This window comes from Myzus persicae, unplaced genomic scaffold (genome assembly GCF_001856785.1).
Source record: "Myzus persicae strain clone G006 unplaced genomic scaffold, MPER_G0061.0, whole genome shotgun sequence".
NCBI lineage: Eukaryota > Metazoa > Arthropoda > Insecta > Hemiptera > Aphididae > Myzus > Myzus persicae.
The window spans coordinates 83,146-105,854 of NW_019103991.1; the positions used below are offsets into that span (position 1 = coordinate 83,146).

At 33.7% G+C, this 22,709-nt stretch overlaps 1 protein-coding gene across 1 annotated transcript; it reads right to left on the reverse strand.

Moving 5' to 3' along the window:
- Positions 1-647: 647 nt before the first annotated feature.
- On the reverse strand, positions 648-4,603 carry LOC111037336. The gene is made up of 2 exons (XM_022319861.1): positions 4,366-4,603; positions 648-1,143 (listed from the first exon to the last, which is right to left on the reverse strand). Exons 1-2 carry the CDS (start codon positions 4,601-4,603, stop codon positions 776-778), a joined length of 606 nt encoding a protein of 201 aa, XP_022175553.1. The 3' UTR covers positions 648-775.
- Between the last annotated feature and the right edge of the window lie 18,106 nt (positions 4,604-22,709).

The following is a 22,709-nucleotide window of genomic DNA, read 5'->3' on the forward strand; positions in this document are numbered from 1 at the left end:
GGAAAAAAGGTTGGGCACCACTGGAATAGAGTATCAACAACAAAAAATAAAATAAAATTTAAATAGATGTTGTCATTAAGCCAGTCAATGTAGTTGTTGAAATATTTTTGTTTGTAGATTCGATGAATAATAATAATAATAATAATAATTTATGTAATAGAAATATTAAAGAATTCTATAACTTAGTGTACGCAATGTGATACTTATATCACGTATTTTTAAAAAAAAATGTTGGTACCCATAATCTTTCAAATAATTGGTTCTCGGTATATGTGAAAATTCAACTACAATAATATGATTGGTATAGGTAACCGAAACATATGTTATTAATCTTTCAAATTAATATTGTTTCAAAATACTTGGGAAATCGTAATTTAATTAGAAGGATATAGGAAATATGAGCTTAACAAAATCAGTAATTTGTTGTTTAACGTCTATTATAATAATAATAATAATTATTATAATTTAATTTATATTGACAAACTGTCAAAATAAATGTTCATTATCTGTGGCATATGTTGGATTTTACATGATATTGAAAAGTTAGGCGCTTATATTATATTATAAATTAAAAACGATCTCATTTATCTAATCGCAAAAACATTTTAAAACAGATAATGTTTTCAACCATAAGTTTGATAGTAAATTCATGATTGGTTCCGGTGGTCGCGAATTCACCATGTTGAACACGGTCATAGAGAGAAAACAAACATTCGTTATCAAGAGTTTTCCACTTCATGATCAAAAACAGCTTATTGTATATATGTGAGTGTGATCATTTCTGCAAAAACACCACTTTAGCCGGGCAGCCGTCTTTCCGGTCTGTCCAGACTTCCAGGGTTTGTATGGCAGTGGCGGCCGCTGGTGACATCGCATGTCTGACCGTAAACCATAGCCTCTTTAGTTCGGGACTCGCCATAGTCTTCCACACCTTGAACTCTATTAAACATTCCACTTCCGGTCCGAAAAAGGCATCGGAAACGATGGACATTTTAAACGTACCGGCACATCCAGGGGTTGCCACCAGACCATACCGCTCGCTGCACTGCTGAATCTCCGAACAGCTGGCTACTGCGCTTCCGGTATCCGGTTCCGAGCTTTGGTCAGTATCGTACGGACCTCCGACTCCTCTGCAGGCCGCTCCTGCAGTTTATAACACAAATGCGAACACGGTATAGTTACCATCGACATGTTTAGACTAAGTAACATACCGTGATATGTAGAGATCTATGAGTGACGGCTAATATTTAACTTTTTTGGGAGAACAATATAATTAATTGATATAAAATATACTAGGCGTGTACTAATCGGGAAGGCCAACTGGGCTTAAGAATTTCGATGCCACCGTTATTCATTTCGTGATTTAAACTGCGACTCAAAATGAAATAAAATATGCAAAACTATTATACAGTGTTTTCGCGAGAAATGTAGTACGCAGTATATCTAGACTTACAATTTACGAAGCACATAATTCACAATATTATTTTAAGGAATCGTTTTATAATTGAACAGTCGACAGCCGGCTGCGCAATACTTGTACTACTTACGCACTGTAATATTTCAACGAGACTTATGTTTACACCATTGAATATATATTATTTACAACGTCCGACGAAAACTTTTGTCCCGGAAATATCGTTTTAATGGCTCTTGGATTTTCATCCGGATGATATTATAATAATCAGTGCGCGCGCGAGACAAACTTTTTATTAAGTTATTTCCGCGGACGTTTAAACAGTTTCGTGTTTTTAGAAACTTTTAATCGCCGCTTGATAATTATATAACATAATATAATATATAGGTACTCACGGAATATGGATGTTCTACGGTAAGGGGGGGGGGCGGGGAGGAGGGACGTGTTTTGGATAGCTTCAGCGAGGATGGTAGTACAATTCATATTTAAATACGGTTTTATATGAACGAAGAACGAATATATTATAAGGTATAAAATATACGCGCAGACACGCATTTGTCAAGTCAGTGCTCGGATGCTCGGTTGTAAAAATTGAACGAAAAAAATTTGAAAAAAGGTTCATCGCATATTATTATAATACGCGATCGGGTTTTCGAAAAATGCGTACCGGAATGACCCTTTTTTTCACCGGCATAGCACCGGTAATAAAATATAAATAGTGTCGGAAGGGCAGAATGACTGTAAGGCACCTAAATCACGTCATACCAAGTCAGAAAACCGAAAGCGATAATAGATTTCAAAAGTCACTGGAGTAAAATACTATACATATATAATACCTATAGTATGACACCTTTATTTTTGGCAAAACCAATATAACTCCAGAAAGATATATTATCAAAGAAAGCTACAGGCTGCAGCGTACATAATATATAATATTATGACGGTATAGCGACAATTTTGTTTACTTTTCGGTGATATGAGTAGTTACTTTCGTATAGTGAAATCAGAAATATGAAGCGGAGAAGACGCACAGAGTCGATTTCGAGTAAAGTGAGAAAGTAAAAAAAATAATGCACATCGCATCTATTTATACGGCGGCGTAGTGTAAAAATACATGCATTTTTTAGTTTTGCATAATTCGAGCCAAGTTTTAGAAAAAAAAAGTACAGTTTGCGTTCACTCTGCACATAACATTAGGTGCAACCTCAATAAGTGCTCTGCTACGAAACAATAGAAGTTCGACCAAAACTTAGGTTTGACTTGAATAAATAATCGATAACATTAAATAGGTAATGAAATGCCGAACATATTATAGACACGATCGGCAATATGAACTGGAACGATAGTATAATAATCCTTTGATACTCATACCAAATACATGGTATATGTTATGACGATCGACGCAAAGCAGTCGCAAGACGCATTTCACTCACCTACGTTAAATACAATACATTACCTATTATCAGATATTAAGACGTAATATAATTATTATCATGACCTTTTGTAGGGTGCAATATTATTGGAATGCTGTCCGCAAGAACGATGCTGCACTACGAGTGAGGTTGTAAAAATGTGCAATACAAATTGGTTACAAATTAATTCCTATAGTTACTAGCATGGCTTGCTCAATATTCCATACTCGGCGTGAAATAATACGCAAAACACAGTCGTCGCACGCACAATATCCGATCGGATGCGATTTTGATTCGTAGGGGCAGCGGGTGGTGGAACTATAATAATAATATAATTTGCATATCGAGTTCACCGAGACGATCGTACATCGGGCGGGATTTGCGCTTCCCATCTCGCACGATTCCGGTTCCGAAAAGTGAGAAGAAAAACGTCTTTCGAATCGGTAGTACTTAAATCCAATGCGGATTTACGGGCGATCGTCGTCTGCATCTAAGTACGTTCGAGTTACCCAATAGTAACCGTGGTTCTGTTGTTATACTATTATCACTATTATTACCCAAGTGAAATACGAGACGCGTTCATCATAAAGTAAATACTAAATAAGATATTATATTTATCTGGATAAATAATCTAACCATAATTTTCCGTAAACATTATACCAAACAAAACATTATAAAAAACTTCCATCTCCTGTGGTTCGTAAAACTAAATAAGGTTTGATATAGAGTCTGTGTTTTTTCCCATCATATACAAAAAATCGTTTTATAAACAAAAATATTTACAACAAAGTAAAAAATTGTTTTCAAAGTTATATTGTAGAAAATAATATAAAACAGTACCGAGAACGTTGTTTTAAATTTATATTTCCGTAGCATAATACCTATAATATTATTGTGCAACGACATAAATACCCCAAGGCCTTTGATAACAAATGTATGTAATTAGCTATTATCAAAAATATGAGAAAAAATAGTGCGATATATGTACACATATATTATAGGTACTATGTACCTAGATCACGGTACGACCACAATATTCATACCATAATACGATATAAATTATATCATAATACATTTATAACTCCTCGTAGGTATATCATAATAATATTATATACACATCAAGTCATCAAACGTGTACTATATTATAAACTATATAATAGCGGTATGTAATACAATGTCATTATTACACGAAGAATGACGATTAATCAACCCGATTGTTGTGTTCACTAACGGTTTAGAAGAGGGACAAAGCAGTAAATTGTAAGTATATAAAGCATTTTAGAATACACTCTAACTGTAATTGTTAAACAGTCGTCGAGAACCTATATCACCAAATTCCATTTTTTTTTTCAAATTTGTCGCAGCCAACCTTATCGATTTATAGAATTTATAAACTAAAATTATTTTTCTTACCAACAATTGGTCACAATATAGGTAGTAATCAAAATGATAGAAAATCAGTTTTGTTTCTCTCGATATATACGAGAACATTTTGAATTTTTGTGTTGCATATATAGAAGTACTAAAATTTGAGATTACTGGTCAAGTCCGTCGACGCCACAGAACGGTGTATGGTCGGTCTGGCCGAGGTCTGCTTTGTTATGGCTCCATCGTCATATCTCAGAGACTTACATTCGTCTTCATCAAGCCACCGTATCCGAGGTGCACATCTTTTGCTGCGATTCGTCGCTCTAGTCGACGGGCGTGAGGAAACCATGGAGGTGGTAGGGGTCAGTTGGTTTTCGGAGCAGTCACTTCGGAACTCATTGCCATTCATCTTTGGTCTAGTCTCTTTCTAATAGTATATTATTATGACCAATACAATTAGAAATGAAGATGGTTATAAGGATACAAAATAACGAGACGCGCTGGGACCACGACTGGTTGCTTGAGTTGTCATGGATACGTCATCGTGGCCATCGTCTGCGAACTGCTGACTAAACCATATTATCTACTACTTAGTAATAATATTATAACTAGGTATAAGAATAAATAGCATGCAAAAAAATGAATCAGTTATAAACAGACTAAGAGTAAGCCAAACAAAGCTAACATACGTTTTTTTTATGACCGAAGAAGCCCAAATCACGATCAAAAATGTTTTGATAGATTATCGCAAGTATAAAAACACAAGAAAAGAATACACTTTGCCAGGACACTTCTACGCGTCTTCTTAGTGCTCCAAGCAGAAGTGAACAACAGGTAATATACATATAAGACTTTTACGATATTTATCCAGGAATTGACCACAAACAAATCAAACCAATAATGTGTTGCTCTAAATATAAAGATTTTATTTATTATTATTACATATTATTTATATTATATACAGAACTTACCTAAATATAAAGAAACGACAATAAATGTTTGTTCTTCAATAAAATGTCAATTCCTAAACTACAACTATATAACTAGGTATTACATATTTCATTTTATCATATATTGCTTATCACTATTAATATTATTACTGTTATCACTAATCACCTTACAAGTTACAACCACACTAACCGTGCAGAGCGCGGTATAATAGAATTTAAAGAATTATTTATTCTTTACATACATTTAAAAAAAAATCATATTTTTATAAGCAACAGTATGTTTACTATAGAAGCGATTCAAAAATCAAGGTTACTGTGAAACGGAGATTAAGTATTGAAAAGTTCGATGGATCAAAAATTGTAATGCTCCATTCTGTTTATTCTGTATTCTGTCAAAATCGATTCTTTTGGGGCCCTCCAAGCGACATCATACCATAGGGGCGCCTGTTTTCTATAGCAGGGAAAGGATGCTCAAAATCGGTGGGTAGGTACTCCCCTTAAACAGAGTATATTATGTACCTATGGAATGTATAAGTATGTGCCACATTTTTTTGTGCAAGAGCGTAGAAAAGGGCGAAGGGCCTACTACAACGGACGATTCTAATCGTCAATATATCATAATCAAGATACCTATCTATATATCTTGTATTGCAAATTTGAGATTTCGCCAAAGTTGTTTAGGAATATAAACTCAAAACTATTACCTCCGCCATCAATGTGGTTGCAAGACTTCTATGTACTATATACAATTTAACGGATCTAACTTTGTTAATATAGCAGACATTTGCATATCATAGGGTCCATCGGTGTTTACTGTAAAATTACTTTATATCTACCCACTGTTCATTTTGATAGTCAAACGGTTTGACGTGAGAGATCCGATGACAATCGATTTCACTTTCATCACATTTTATTCGCAGAGATCAATTGAAAAATCGAGTAAATATAGGTACCGATAACTAAGTTTCTAATATATAAATTACAAAGTTTATATATTGTTTACTTTTTCCTGCAATTAATTAAGTATATGCATGAGATATTATATGTACCCGTGAAAGGTTACCGCAGAGTTTTAAGTCAACGTGACGTAATTACATGTTATTTAGACTTTAGAGGTTAAAAATAAAACAATGTGCTAAAAAACCCGTAATTAATCGTAGAGAATTATAGTTAAAAATATAAAATTCTGTTAAGGAGAAAGTCGTACAGTGATGGTGTATAAAGTTCAATACGGCTGTAACAAATACGTTAATCGCACGACCGAATGGAAAAAAAAAATCCAAATAAAAGGTCAACAGTCATTATCGTGTTTAATGACCATCGGGCATCATCATCATCATCATCATCGTCTTCGCCGTCGTCGTTGTCATCAGTCTGTGGTAAGTGCCGCGTGCCGTCAAGGTCTCGCGAGTGTTGTTATAAGAGCTGAAAAGACAATAAACAATAAAGGTCACACACCGCGACAGACGACGCCGCCGAGCTAATAACGATTTCGTGGCCGCGTCGAAGATCCGAAACGCTGCGCAGAGACTCTTCTTTTGAAATATAATTTGATCTTCCGTATTGTATATAAATACGGACAAACAAACATTATTATGTTGCGTCGGTCGCTGCTTGCAGACGCATGCGAGACGTGAAACACGAACGTCGACTACAACCATTACTGCCGTCGGGGGCGAGGGGGTTGAAGTCTCCGGACCACACTGCGGTGAGTAAATATCGTCGTACAATGCGGTATAATATGGTATATGTTATACCGAGCACACACGAGAGAAGTTTTTGGGGTGACGCTCACGACCGAGTACGTATATATATATATATATAGTGTACAAGTTATAATGGCCGAGATGCACCCAAGTCTTTCGTCCCACACGGTGCGCATTTATAATATATGTATATAAATCGACGAGACGCGGTCCTCGCGTTATTATATTATTACTCTCATATTGTAATGATAATGGTTTAAAACGGCGTGGGGCGAAGTCACGATCGTCTTTTTTTGTTTTGTTTTCAATGCGGTGCATTAAGTACCTATATATACAGATATATTATATATTATTACTTATTAGTTTACCATAATATACACTCGATACGGGCATTGACTTTAAGGTTTTTTTTTTCGAGCCGTGCGGTATGCAATTATTTTATTTAATTGGCCGATGGCATAGGTTAAAACAATCGTGATCACTGTTTTTAGTGCGCGTTTACATATATATATATATATGTGGTGTGTGTGTGTGTGCAGTATTATATATGTGTACGATAAAAATAAACATGTGTATTATTACGTTAACGTGCATATTGGCAATATTTTCCGGATGCATCAACGGGAAATAACCATGTTTTCGGTCTTCAAATTATTCTGGTAATATGGGACGTTTTATTTTAGCGAAACATCGTGTTTGAAACACCCATGATTGTTTACGTGTATCTATATCTATATTATTAAATCATACTTTACAACATCCATGTCCAAAAACATTCTTTAAAGCAGTTGTAAAATCTAAGTACTCGGCGGATTCGACGTAATGAATGGAACAATATGCATGATGAAATAAATAAATAAATTGAGGCGATGGACGATAAATGACTGTAAATAGAGGTAAGTTTAGGTACGTCGAACGTATAAATTAGATATTGCAAATATTATAATATAGTCTTATGTTCGATGTAAAATCTCAATGAGTCTTAAAGTATTATTGCAAGTTGATGTTCAATGTCCAAGGACATTCCTTAGAACAGATATGGATTCTAAGTACCCACTCTTCGAATTCAACGTAAATGAATAGAACAGTACCTATATGTAGGTATGATGAAATTGTGGAGATGAACTATAAATGGCTGTAAATAGAGTTTAAGTCAGGTATGCTGAATAAACTGGGTATTAGAATGTATTAAAATCTTGAGTTTGACAGAAAATCTCAGTGAGTCTTACAGTTATTCTAAATTAATGAACGAGTCGGTTATTTCACAACTCGTATAGGTTTGACTGTTTGAGCACCATTGGCTGGCCACGGTGGACGTTTTGAATTAAATAATATTTACATATCATTTAATTTTCCAGTGAAATTGTTAACTAAGCAAATATTACACAACGATTACAAGAGTAATTATTAGCAAAATCAATAGCAGCTGAAAATTGGACGTTGGTTTTAAAATACTTATTTTGTAGTTAGTAGTTACGTCCTACATATAGCGACTGTATAAATTATTTCATTGATAAACGAATTCATTGAAAAAATACTTTACACAGTTGTATAATTCGGTTGAATAGCTCTCCCTCCCAATAACGTGCTTGGATTAAAACACCATATCATTATGAAAGCATAAATGGAGATACAATTGATATACATACTATTGCACATTATACAGGTAATTATATTACTACAGTATATACCCACGGCATGTACCTGCTGGGAACAATGCGAAACTCAAACAATGACATTTCGTCTAATATAATAATTATTGCTATTGTTATTTATTTATTTATTTATTAATTTATTTTCGATTTCCGACGCACTTTATAGTTACAACAAAATAGTATGATATGTTTCCGGTAGACACGTTTTTGTCGATGCGATAAAACAAATAAAAAATTATAATAATACGGTCCAGCGGATCAATAATTATTATTCGAGTACAATATCGCACAGTGACCTATACAGCTAGAAAGCATATATTTATATGTATATGGGCCACGATAGTACACGTGGTCTACTTAAAAGTATTGTTAATCTCTCTATCACTCAGCGTACGGTTTGATTCTCACGTTAATTCACAAATAATAATATGAATTTCATCGCGTCCGAATGTTACAATTGTTGTTACAATTGTTGCTGTGAACGAGTACATTTATTATTATTATTAATTCATGTATTTCTGTACCTGCTGTGACTACTGCATGAAATAAACTATTTTGTAGAAAACTGTAGTCGTAACTTTGTGACTTAGTGAACTAATTCTACTGAGATGGTCAATCAGCACTTTAAATATTTTCGAACGTGTTTCAATAATTATCTAAGATTTTTTTTTGATATCTCTAAGTATTATTTCTAAAAATTGGTTGTTAAAAAAAAGATTCGATTTTTGTGAGCCAAAACTAAATTCATGTATGAACCACTCAGTAAAAATCTATAGGAGTTAAAAAACGAGGCGAAAAACACTCCTGTGCATCTATTGAAACACTTTTATTGAAATAGGTCTATCAGTTAGCATGTTCAAACTTCAAACATACAAACTCTTCAGTTTTGTTATATTATTTAAGTTCAGATTTGACAAAAAGTTTATCACCTTATCCATTAGACGTCCATTAAACATTGATGTTCGATAATATTTCTTGTTACTTCAATTACCTCCAAAATTGTATTAGCTTGAAATTGGCCAAAACATTATTATTATTTTTTTTTTTTTTCATAAAAACTAATTTTGTCTTTGCGAATTCCTAAACAATAGCTTTCCTTGTTCAGGATATAATTAATTATTAAATTATTTTTAATATTATTGCATATAATATATATACATAAATATATATATTATTTTAGTGTTTTATAAATATAATATTTTATCACCCCAATTTACTAGAATATATTATAATTAGGGACCGGATTTATATGCAAATGCATATTGCATATATATATATTAAAATGAGCTTTTTGAAATCTCATGCGAATTGTCCCTAATTCTTATTGAAATAACACTAATTGTATTTCGCATATTTTGCATATTTCATCGATTTGACCTGTTAAATGCACATTTAATGTAAATTTGTTGTTTTATAGTGGATATTATTTTTTTTTTTTTTTTTGATTTAAGCTTCGGCAACTGAGGCCATTAGCTGTAATATTATTATTATTATTATTATTTATAGCACATAAATTTGTTTTCGTCACAGCCACATATTTTCAATACAATTATTTACATGTGTGGGCTTATAGTTTATAGATTAAGGATAGAGAATGTTAAATGGCGGAGAACTTAGTGAAGACGACAAAATACTTTAAAAACCTTTTCATACCTTTTTTAGTACTTAAATAATTAATACATTGTTTTTACATAATCTTGAATAAAATGTTTTCGATTCAGTTTTAAGTAGATGTTTATACATAAATACATATTTTGTAGTATACTATAGGTACAGCATTTTTAGAAGCATATTTTTAAGATTTTTTATGCGTATAAATCCGGTCCCTAATAATTATAATCTAGCAAAACGTACACAAATTGTAGTGGCGTTCACGAAGTCGTGTGATTTGCGTTATCGCGGTCGTATCCCATCAGATATTTTTTTTTGCGGTGGGCAGGTTTTTAAATCTAATAACTGTTTCAATAAAACCAAAGCACATATACACACATACGATGTAAAACATATGTATGGTATGATGATAACAATAATACGATTCAAGCAGTATAATATTATATTACAGCGTCATTTGGAAGAAAAAAAACGTACCAAAAACACAACGTCATGTGAAACAGACAAAAAATTCATTGAGCCGAAAAAGACCTAATCGCGGGGACTCGTGACGTGTGTTCGGTCGTATACATAATACATTTTACACATGTGTACACGGAAAATTCAATCGTACAATAACGCACAGCAGTGAAGGTATACACATATGTGTACGCCGTATAATACATATGGCCTGACGTGAACAAATCTCAACACGCATTCCAATTATAGGTAATATATAATATTATTGCGGACACGTTGTGTTGTTTGATTTCCGAAACATGACACGACGCGTCGTATATATTATAATGTAATGTATCATGCGAAAAACGAGCCGCCGTGGTATGGTTGCCAGTCTGCGTAATTTTCTGCACACACGTGTCGGCCGTTTAGCGGCTGAACGCTGCAGGTATATAGGTCGATCAATCGATCGGGTCTGAAAAAAAAAAACCGTAACTCGACGGGCTCGGGAAACGGTGCTGTACTGTCGAAAAAACCGTACGAAAAACCTTTACCTACATCTGCCTATGGTGCTTATAATAGACGACCTGCTGTGAGTTTCGATTTCATATTCGATTTATTTATTGAAAAATATATAAGGGTTGAGCTATTTTTTTTACAAATCTAGTTAACCGCGTACAAATACATATGAGTTTGATGTAAGCAATTAAAATACAACGAGATATACTGAATATAAAAGATGGAAATATAACAAAATAACAGATCGACATATTACATAATATACTAAAAATTAAAGATGGGGTTCGTATTGGCCCCATCCGTCTTCCCGGTTCATTACTAATATAATTAGTGGAACTCGATGGCACGTTGAACGTAGGAGTAGAGCGAGAGGATCTTTGATTAAATTTAAAGTAAATTAGGGAAAAAGACCTTTAAGACAGCGCCTGAATTTAGGCAATGGAACTAGACCTAGATGAGTGGCAATATAGGATAGTCAACATGAGTAGGACAAGCAGTATTGCCAGAAGGTGACTGAAAAACCGAGAGAACTCTCTCTGAACCCTTTCAAGCTGGCAAGCGTTATTTGGAGTAAGCGGGTCCCAAATTACACTACCATATTCAAGTATAGGCCGAACGATAGAGGAATAGTCGAATAGAGAACTTTAAATCAAAATCATCAGTCAGTCTCATGACGAAGCCCAAAACTTTAGACCTAAAGCTTTATAATAAAATCATCCCGGTGTGAAGACCATTCTAGTAAAACTCAGAACCAAAATACATAAGGAATTCATTCAACATAATATTAAAAAGCACGAAGAAGGTAAAAGAACATTAGAGGTATAAAGGTTCTATTAAACATCACAACCGTACATTTAGATATGTTTAGAGATAATCTTAACTTCTCGAACGGATCTATCACTTTGGTGTTTTTAACAGTTGTCAGTAGATCTGATTTGCGCATAGAACTAGTTTGATGACTGCAATAATGTCTGCAGTGACTAGTGAGACATAGAAAACTACAGCGACAGAGAGGAAGACGTAAGCCGTCAATAAAACAATAACGGTGACTAGTGGGTACTCAGAGAAAGCTAAAAATATATTTGATCTAAAATCAAGTAATTTAACCTATTGGTATTTATATAAGACTTAAACACGAGAGGAAGAGCTCATCGAAACCGGACCCTTTCAGAATCTGAACAAAACATCGTTCTATTAATGTAATCGAATGATTTATGGAAGTCTGTATATGAATAACATCCACTTGAGAACGTTGTTGGAATGAATTATTAACAAAATTACTATAAACTAAATTGCACGTATATATTATATAACAGTCGACTGACATGAGGAAATTCCACGTTGTTCTTCTCCTGAGATAGGGTTAATTTATTGACCAATAAATATCATTTGAGACTAACGAGAAAGGATTCGAGTGTTTTTAGAAAAATGTGATTGAACAAGAATATAATATTATTACTATATAATATTATACCTATATATTGATTTTAATTATAATCAGTTCGGCAACGAGTAATAAATAAGCAACTACATGTGTAAATGATAAACCGTTGAGAACTGTACTTTTTTTCTGAAGAAATATATATTATATATCATTCGATATTATTTTAATATGAAAAAAAATCACTGAAGCATAGACATGTGTAATGACTACAATAAAGTGACTACGCGCTTACGTTTCCGGTCTAGATCCTGAGTCAACAGGTCGTCGTATGGCGTAGAAAAACGACGAATATTCACTCGCGACGGTGACGTGTTTTTTTTTTCAAGTCACTGTTATATTACAAGACGATATTGTTGCAAGCCTACGCGAAAAGTTATGGGAAATGCCACGGCCACGGTTCAGCGGACCCTCCCCGCCAAACGAAAGAAAATACAGTCACTGACGATGTATACCTACCAAATTAATATAAATAATATTATGATACACGAGGTATACCGACTGCCAGTAAATGTGTGAGATTTCGATAGATTGGCCCATTTTACGTTATACAATTTGCATAGTAAAATTATAGCGGCGCAGTCATCATAACGTATAATATGTCCTTTAATTAAATAAAATAAGTAAATACAGTGGAACGTCGATGAGTCGAAAACCTTGATAAGTGGAAATAAATTATGTTCCTTTGAAAATTACTCGACTACTCGAAAGAAAAACTGTAGATAACTCGAACATTCTGTGTGTTTCGAATATAGGCGGATAGTTTTTATAATCATTTGTCTAATTGGGTTGTGTTTTTCAATAATTTAACCTAATCGTGTTTAAGTATCATCGTGTTTTTCATTCGCTTCGCAGTCACACCATTCGGTTTATTATCACTACATTCGATTTTTTATTTAATATATTGATAATTTAATTACATTGTTTTGTCTCATAACTTTTAAGTAATAATTTTAAAATAGAAATAACAACAATACACACTGTAATATTACATGTATATACTATAGAATAATTAAAAACTATGAAACGTAAGTACATCAATTTTAAAACTCTTTAAGCCGAATTTTTTTCCCAAAACCTTGATGACTGGAAAACTCAGCAAGTCGAAAAAATTGAATTTCCCTCGAATTTCGACTTATCAAGGTTCCACTGTAAATAAATGATTAGGTACTCGTCAAGTGTGCCAAAAGTACCTACACCGCATGGTAAAACTGGTCTTATTCGTGAGTCGATTTGAACACCACAATAAAATGCGTGGAGGACAAAAATAATTTCTCGACCAAGTACTACTGTCGCAATCAGGCATGCAGGAGACCATCCGTTTTGATGCAACCATGATCGTACGTGCACTTCCATGTTAGCGCAGTAGCCAGTTTTTTTGATTTAAAAAAAACAATATTGTGTGACGTACTTCATAATAGTTTGAGCCAAATATGATTTACGACACTACGTGCTTACGGGAAAATTCAATTTAATATGTATCATTGTGATGTTCAATTTTTTTCGAAAACAAACTTTATTTTTCGGTATATTATAATACCTATATAAATCGAATATTTGAAAAATTTTTTTTTTTTTATAAATGGTCATTTAAAGTTTTTATGACCGGAAAAGTGGCTGATAACCTTTTTACTTGCCGCTCGTCTAAACTTTGAATGCATTTATTTAAAAAAAACAAAAAACCCAAATATTTTGTTAGATAACTATATTTGATAATCGTATAATATTAATACGTTAACATTTAAAAATATTGTGCTTCTGATTACAAGATTGAAAATTCAATTAGTCCGTATAGACATTGACGTATAAATACGTCATCCACCATCCATGTGTAGAATCGTTTTTTGTTTAAAAAAATCAAAAGATTGTTTTGCAAATTTATGTTAAAATGTAGCTGCTGTGTCTGCTGTTGAATGAACCACTCAGTAGTCAGTATACATTAATAATACGATTTAGACAACTGTATAGCATCGTAGTAGGGAAGTGTGATTTAAGTCTAGATATCCAGATAGAATAGACATTTCGGTATAGACGCGTGAAATCCACGTGCAAAGTAACGCACGCTTCACACCCACCAGTGATGTAGCTAGAGGAAAGTGGACTTAAAGGCTTAAGCCCCCCCCCCTCAAAAAAAAATATCAAATTTACTTTATTGTAAAAAGCCAGCAGTGCCCTAGCCCTAGTAGTACAATATTATAGCCCTCTCTAAAAAAAATCCATCCTGGTTACAGCACTGGCATGCAACAAGAAAATATATTATATAATAATCACAAATTACTCCTGGGGAAGTTTTTGACTTATGTTGTTGGAAATGTGAATCAATAATAAACAGTAAGCTAATGAGTCGAAACACGTTTCGAGTATTTCGTTGTTATTTCGTGGTTATTGTACAAAACTATAATATTATGCCTCAAGTTGAACAGTGTAGGTATACGAACACAAAATTAAATGTATTGGGTAATAGTGTAGCGATTATTTTACCTGTGATTTAAATTTGAACATTTGGTAATATTAAAATGTTTTGTAAAAGAAGTTGAAGAGAGATCTAACCACCCGAGAAGTTAATATTATTTACATTTTTAAGGTGAATTATTTACTTTAAATTCGGTCACACTTATCATAATTTGGTTAGGGCGATTGACAATAACGCATCGGGCATTTGGTTCTTATTGTGTCTCAAATGTGATCAATGAGCCAGTAAAAAATAATATGGTTTTTAATTTGCGACAGTATTTTACCTACTGTATTTCTTTCTCCCTCTAAAAAATATATTTGTTTTTGCAGCTTATTTAATTCCACGAAAAAGTTTGATAATACAATAGATAACGCAATATGCGTTGAATATTATATAAACTGTTTGTACGTTTATAGTACTAATAGTACACTTTTTTACATGAAATTTTAAATAAACATAAATGTTCTGACAGCATGAAAAATCTGTGCTATGATAATCATATTTTCGCATTTGATTTAATACTTTTCCACAATAGTTGCCTAGGCCATAGTTTTATTAATTTATAGTTTCAGATTAATGTAACAATTTTTTTTATCAGTTATGAAAGGGATTTTTATTTTTTAATGATTTTTGTACCAGTATATTTTAGCTGACACTGCTTAATTAATCAATAACAAAATTTGTATAGGTAACAATACTTTTGCAAATTTTATTAAGCGGTTCTATTGAAATAACAAATATTATTTTATGGATTAAAATAATATAATCGTGGTTTATTCCTAGAGGTTCTATTCTTTATGTGGACTCTAGATTAAAGTATAGGTTAGGTTACAATAACCGAATGTTATACCAAAAACAGATATCAGTTACCTAATTTGTCATAAAATATTAGCAGTTTAAGTTACGAATTACAGTTTACAGGTGTGCAGTCACCAGTCACCGTGTGAAAATCTCAGTGATCAACTGAACTACTGTAGTGTGACGGAGTTGTCGGCGTTTTAAGGGTAGGTATAAAGTATGAGGTTGCCGACGTCAAAATGGTGGTTTTGCATGACATAGGTTTAAAATAACAATAATAATAAATGTTCATCGACAACTACAGCACGTTAGTACTGTGTCCCAGGTAGATAGCGGTCTGGGAATAACACCCGATCGCATTTCACTTGTAGGTATACTGGAAATCGGTAGCCATGTGTTCGTCGAATGTACGTACGGACCTATTGCCACCGGAAGTCGTACACGACGTTAACAATATTGTCAAGTGCAACAAGTGTCAAGTCAAATTGCCACTGGCCCAGACCTTCGGCACATTTTTGTGTCCCGCTTGTTCCCTTCACCAGTCTCTAGTAGGTCGGTGTTATGGCCATCCCGAGTTACAAGTCCGTTTACATATTATGCGTTTCATCTGGCGCCACTTAAGAAAGCCACATCCTTACAAACAAGGGTGGTGATTTTTTAATCCGTGATCTCGTATAAACGGATCGTCCCTTTGATCTATCATAACTCATAAGGTTTTTATCGGGGGTATCCGCGGGAGTACGATCGACAATTCGTCCGTTTTTAAAATTAATCTGTTAAGCATATTTTAGGCATAATTGCTATGATGGCGGGTCATACCGATTTGAGTCCCTACATCTATTATTACACGCTATTGAATCGAATGTATTATTACTTCATAAATATCTCATACTAAATGTTCAACGACGAATCGAACATCGAACCATTAATGCATATTTTTAACGAAATACAATTTAATTTTTCAACGTTTGAACACTTTATCGTGTATTTTACCTTTCCTTGGTGATAAATTTTTATTACAAATAATACTACTGATTCTTATAGTAGGTACCCAGTTGTCGAGAAGTGTGTGTTTCAGCGTACGATATCAATAAGATTCTCGCGACCATAATATTATTATTATATCACTACAACATTTTGAAGCCGTCGAGTTCGTGGCCGTCATCGCTGGGACCGACCAATATTATTAATATACGAAAGACGTCACGACAATGTACTCGGCTAGCTATGTATATAAGATGATCCGCCCAAAGGTCGCCCGGGGCCGACCGATTTCCGCTCGTCACTATATCCGAATATAATTAGATATTATCATTGTTTCCTCACACTTTGAGAAAGCTCATCGGTGACGACTGACTGGGTTATAGACGACGGACACTCCTTGTTATTATCGACGAGCTGCGGTCGTGTGCACTGCAGAAAATCAAGCTGTTGTCTGCGATTTGCTCTATCGTGAGACGACGGTAAACATTGACCGTCAAAATCCGAAACGACAGCTGCGCAATAGTAATAATCAATGCGATTTGCGTGCGGTTTTCGATCCATCGTCACTCCACATGGCGCAACACACACATAATGTTATTATTGTTCTGATATCGAAGAAAACGATAAAAAAAAAAAAAACAACCGTAAAATAATAACAATGTACTATAACAATACGCATTTATCGTACATTTTAGAAACGTTAAAAATCTGATTTCCGAGACAGTCGCATTTTCCACTACGGTAGGTTATTAGTAAACCGATAGTGCACGTCTTTTATAGCCATAATAATGTAACGTCGTCGACATATTATTATTATTGACGGTTAAAAAAAAAAAACAACAAACTACCGACACTAAAAAAAAAAGCTCGTTTCGTATAATATTATGTGTATAAGTCGCGTATTTTTCGCGTTCGTTCGAAATCATTGTAATAACGACGCGTACCTTATATTATTACAGCAGTGAAAACCGTTCGTGTAAATAAAAATATATTACAACGTTCGTTACGACAATCGCATTATTGTTTACATTGGCGCGATCCAATTATATTATATTATGAGTATGTATGTATATATATAGAGGTATATGTGAACCCGCCGCGCAACGTGGAAATCAATGGCTCGGTCGTCTATATACACATATACCCTTATACATAAATACATATAATATATACGTCTGTGCACGTTATGTGCAGTGTTACAGTGTACATAGATAATAATATAACTGTGTGTAGTGTTTGCGCTATCGAATCACATAAGTCACGTTTAATTGGATTTCGCGGTGAACCCCTCGCTCGCGCGTCCTCCAAATTCATTACACATCACCTGCGGTCCGATTTCGAATTCCTCCCGATTATTCTGCTCGTATACGTATATACACAATAATAATACTATGTGCATATATATATACGCCCATTGACCGTTCTGCAATCAAGCTGCAAAGGCTCTTTGTGTGTGTGTGTGTGTGTGTGTGTGCGAGCGCCAGAGTATATCAGGAACGTCTGACCACTTTGCATTGCGATTTCATTAATTATATCCGTTATTTCGGATCCTACACGGCGATACGTTCTGGTAGATATTCGATATTATACCACTCATACATTCGACGTCTCGCAACGCATATATTATTATTATTAGAGATGTACTCGTGAAGGTGCGTCACGGTACCTACATCTATATAATATATGCTCGTTGAACGGCGCAGCCTTAGATCCACACGTGAGTGCGGAAATTCTCTTCGTTTTAGTCTCTGCCGATGTCTTGTTTTTGAAATTGTCGGTATCGATTTACGTACGACGACGCCCGTCATTTTGTCAACAGAATTATACGTATTTTTTCGTCAAAATAACAACCGAAAGAGAATCCGCATGATCCAAGACGAGTAGTCGTGGCCGTTGCACCAATAAATTATGTCCAGTCTTCATAAAATCTCCTCTGGGATACTGTATATAATAATTAATATGCTAAATGGGAAGCGGCAAAAATTACACTAAAAACGTTTTGTTGACAAGCCACTATAGATAGTTCTCAAATTATTTTCGCCTCTCGTATAGGCAATTATTTATCATATTCATACACATAATCAGTCCGTTTGTAATTTTCATACAATAACCAAAACCGTCCTTACCTAAAAGTAGGTATATATTATAGTTTAGAACTATGACGTACACCACAACAATATTCGAACATACAAATGTACTGACAGACAGCTGCAGATGAATACACTTTCAGTGCGTCTCCCAGTGCCGTGTCGGAAAGGTTCACGAAGTTGACATCCCAGATTTTCCGGTCAAATCCAAAATGGTGACATTATTTTGCAACTGATTTGGAGACCATTTTTAGAAACTCGCAGCCAGCGAAGAAGTCAAAAAACCACAATGATACGTATGTATTTCGTGATTCACGTTTTTCGAGTTTTTGAGTGCAACAGATGGTATCGGTTTTAATTTTTACATTTTTTCCAGTCATCTCTAGGAGTGTCGCTTTCGTTAGCATAATAAAGTCGTTCAACAACGATTGCACATTATATTTTATTTTGTTTAATCCTATAACGCATCGGCGGATGACGGTGCACCCAAACATGTTGTCGCTTTCTGCGGGCATTATTCGAGAAAGGTACGCCGCGCTGTTCGTTTAATAATAATAATAATAATGATGATAATAATGGTGCGGTGATCATAATGAAATTTCAAATAACAGTGATGTACCTAAAGTCACTTATTGATTTTTACGCGTTTCCGGTGTTCATAAAATTTAACTTCCTCCAACTGTTTGGAAGTACATGGTAATAATAATATTATGTTATTACGTCGTCCAAACGGTTTATTTTTTTATGCTTTTTCTCATCGCGGGATTAAAAATACATAGGTACACTCATCGCGAATTGGCTTAAAAATATGAACCTTTATGATGGTGAAACAACTTTTAAATTTATTAATTTGGCGTACTGAGTTTGTGCGCAATAAGCGTGTATTACATACATCACATTTATATATTATACCAGTTTGTAGCTGGTGCATTATATTATTATGTTTTACCGAACCACGCGTAAGTTCCACGTAGATATACATTTTAAATATTTACATTACAATTTCGAATATTTATTAGGTACTGTTTCATCGCGGTAGCCACGAGCAAACAATATAATATTATTCTTAGCAAAGAATGAAATAATATTATCCCATTTTATTTTTATTTTTACTCTAGAATTGTACTATGATAATGATGACGTACCTAAACGTTGGGTAAACATTTTCTTACCGCGTAAGACCACCTACGACCACTATTATACCATATATATTATTGCTAATGGTGTTTTTATTTATTTATTCACTCCGACGTCGCGTGTCGGTCAGAGAGCTGAAATCTCTGAGAACATAATGGGTATACCTATATGTATTATAATATTGTTATACATTATATGCAGATATTCGGACCGATTGTTATTGCTACATTGCATTGTTTGGCACTATTACGCCAACGCGTATATATTGTATATTATTATTATTTCACCTTTTACAATATAAACTGTGGTGAAACTGTACACTTGTGTTATACAGGGTACGGGTCCGAGTGGTGTTTTCATGTCGCCCGTGTAAGGTTAAGTCCATTATACAGTGCAGGTGCAGATAGAATAAAACTTGCGATCAATTAATAGTTCTATTTATCTGAAGACTAAATTCACGAATTTCTACAATAATTGCACGTATCTAGTGACGTATATATCGGTAATTTTGTAAATATTAATAATGATTTAAAATGTATAAAATTATATATTTCTATATTTTGTTCGTTATTTAATTTCACAAACAATCTAGCTTTTATCACATTGTAAATTTGTATTCATTTAAACGTCGTCTTGATATTGATAAGTCCGATGGAAATAAATCTATCGACGTTTATAAGTCGCAATTTATAAATTTGAATAGTGAAGTTTTTTTGTTGAACACTGTTTCTCCATCACTTAGCACAGACTGTCGGAGAAACGCAGCCGAAACTCTATAGACGACTATAGTCTATATACTCTAGTATGAAACACCTTCACAGCTTGGATTAAGTGGTGATCTAAACGCGGAACAACTTACAACATTATAACATGTTGTATACATATTATAGGTATGCACTAATGACACTACTATAAAAATCATTGTTCTGTAGACTACGATCAATTATGGTGATTTAAATGAAAATAATATAGATTTTTTATGACTTGGAGTAAAACAATCGTACACTGCAAGACGTATTAAAACAATCACCCTGTATTCTCGATGTGATCGTATTATTACTATACCTATTTATAATACGTAATATTATACTGTTCATTGTGTTTGTGCACGCTCAGCGTTTACAATTTAATATAGGTACCTATACATCTACTATATTATTATGTTATTAGCGCCAGTATAACTTTCTCGCTCGATGTTATTGCATGTAATTTTTATCGTCTATTATTTTTTGGGATATAAAATTGTACCCGTGTCATATTATATATCGAAGGAAAATAAAATAAAATACTATATAAACTGTAAGACCTATGGCGTTCTCGAGACTTAAAATCTTGGGATCGATATAGGACTTACCGCTTTTTTTTTTTTTTTTGTCCACGACTTTTAGTTTGAAAAAAATTCGCGACTTCGCAAAAAAGCGTCATGGCGGGGGATCCGAGAGTTGACCGATCACCAGAACGGTATATACAGGGTGATTCACAAATCACGCTCACCCACCCACATTTTTCCCTTCAACGATGAATTTATCCACACTCAGATTATTAGAATATTCAAGTATAATACTTATAAGGACCATATTTTCAAATTCTTGAGATTTTTTGAACTATACTTACTGAAGTTGTGTTTTGTGGTACTTCTGTTTTTCAAACGAGACTCTTTCCTTGTACTGTAAATTATATTAATTTTTTAATTTTTTTGAAAATTTGTTTGCAGGTACTTAATTCATAATTTAAATGAGCAGTTGCTGAGTAAGTAAAATGTACTTGTATAACAATGAAGATAGTCCTAAAAAAAGTTTCACAAAAGCATAAAATAGATGGGAATTAGAATTGTAATATTGGATCTAGTATTGATTATACTTCGGTATTTTTATAAATATTATAAAATATGTTGACAGATTTATTAATATTAATTATTAATTACTAAAACCTTGAAATCATTATTGCGAACATATCTTCCAAACCCATTATCACGAACCTTTAATTATATTTAGTGTAGACAAAGTCAAACTACTGGTTCGAATTTTGATTTTGATATTTCAAAATTTTCAGAAAAATTATCCACTACTTAATTCACAGCAGAAAATGGGGTCTTCATTTGAAAAACAAAAGTTTTTTATCTCCCAAGACATTCCGTAAGTAGTATAAGAATCTAAAACAATTGAAAATATAGCTAGTCCTTAAGTATACCCACTTAAGAACTCCAAAAATCAGATTTAGAATCTGCATCATTTAAGGAAAAATAAGATGAGCGTGCTTGGTGTACCACTCTGTATATAATACGAGTGCCTCAAATGTAATGATAAAGAGTCCGGTCAGTTTTTTTTGTCGTCAAAGGAGAGCGCACGTGGATTTCAAAGAATTGTTTTAACGACTATATACATACTATGATCCCAAGAGTGTTTTCAAAAAAAAAGTCCCCGAACCGTTTACGTGCATATTTTTATTTATTTTTTATCTCTTGTTTCGTCCATTCGGACCAGTTCGTCAGTTTGCGGTCCACTAATAAGCGTAGGTGCACGCACACACAGGAGAAATGTAAGCAAATAAAAACCACCAGGCTAAAACGAATCTTCTTGTGCTTTGGTAGTTGTAATTATAAACGTTCCGTGTTTAGAGTTTTGTTACATTGGCCTGATAATTCGCCAACATATAAAATGTTTTGGCAATTGTGAAAAAAAAAGTAAGCAACGCGATGAACTAGATTATAAATAATATAGTGTGCGATCTTAAA

What these genes read in the sequence shown, in the direction of transcription:
- LOC111037336 (XM_022319861.1), bottom strand. Translation starts at nt 4,603, where the DNA reads ATGAATGGCAATGAGTTCCGAAGTGACTGCTCCGAAAACCAACTGACC. An exon ending in GGCGTCGACGGACTTGACCA is followed by an intron (nt 1,144 to 4,365) that starts GTAATCTCAAAT and finishes TATAAACTGCAG; the next exon opens with GAGCGGCCTGCAGAGGAGTC.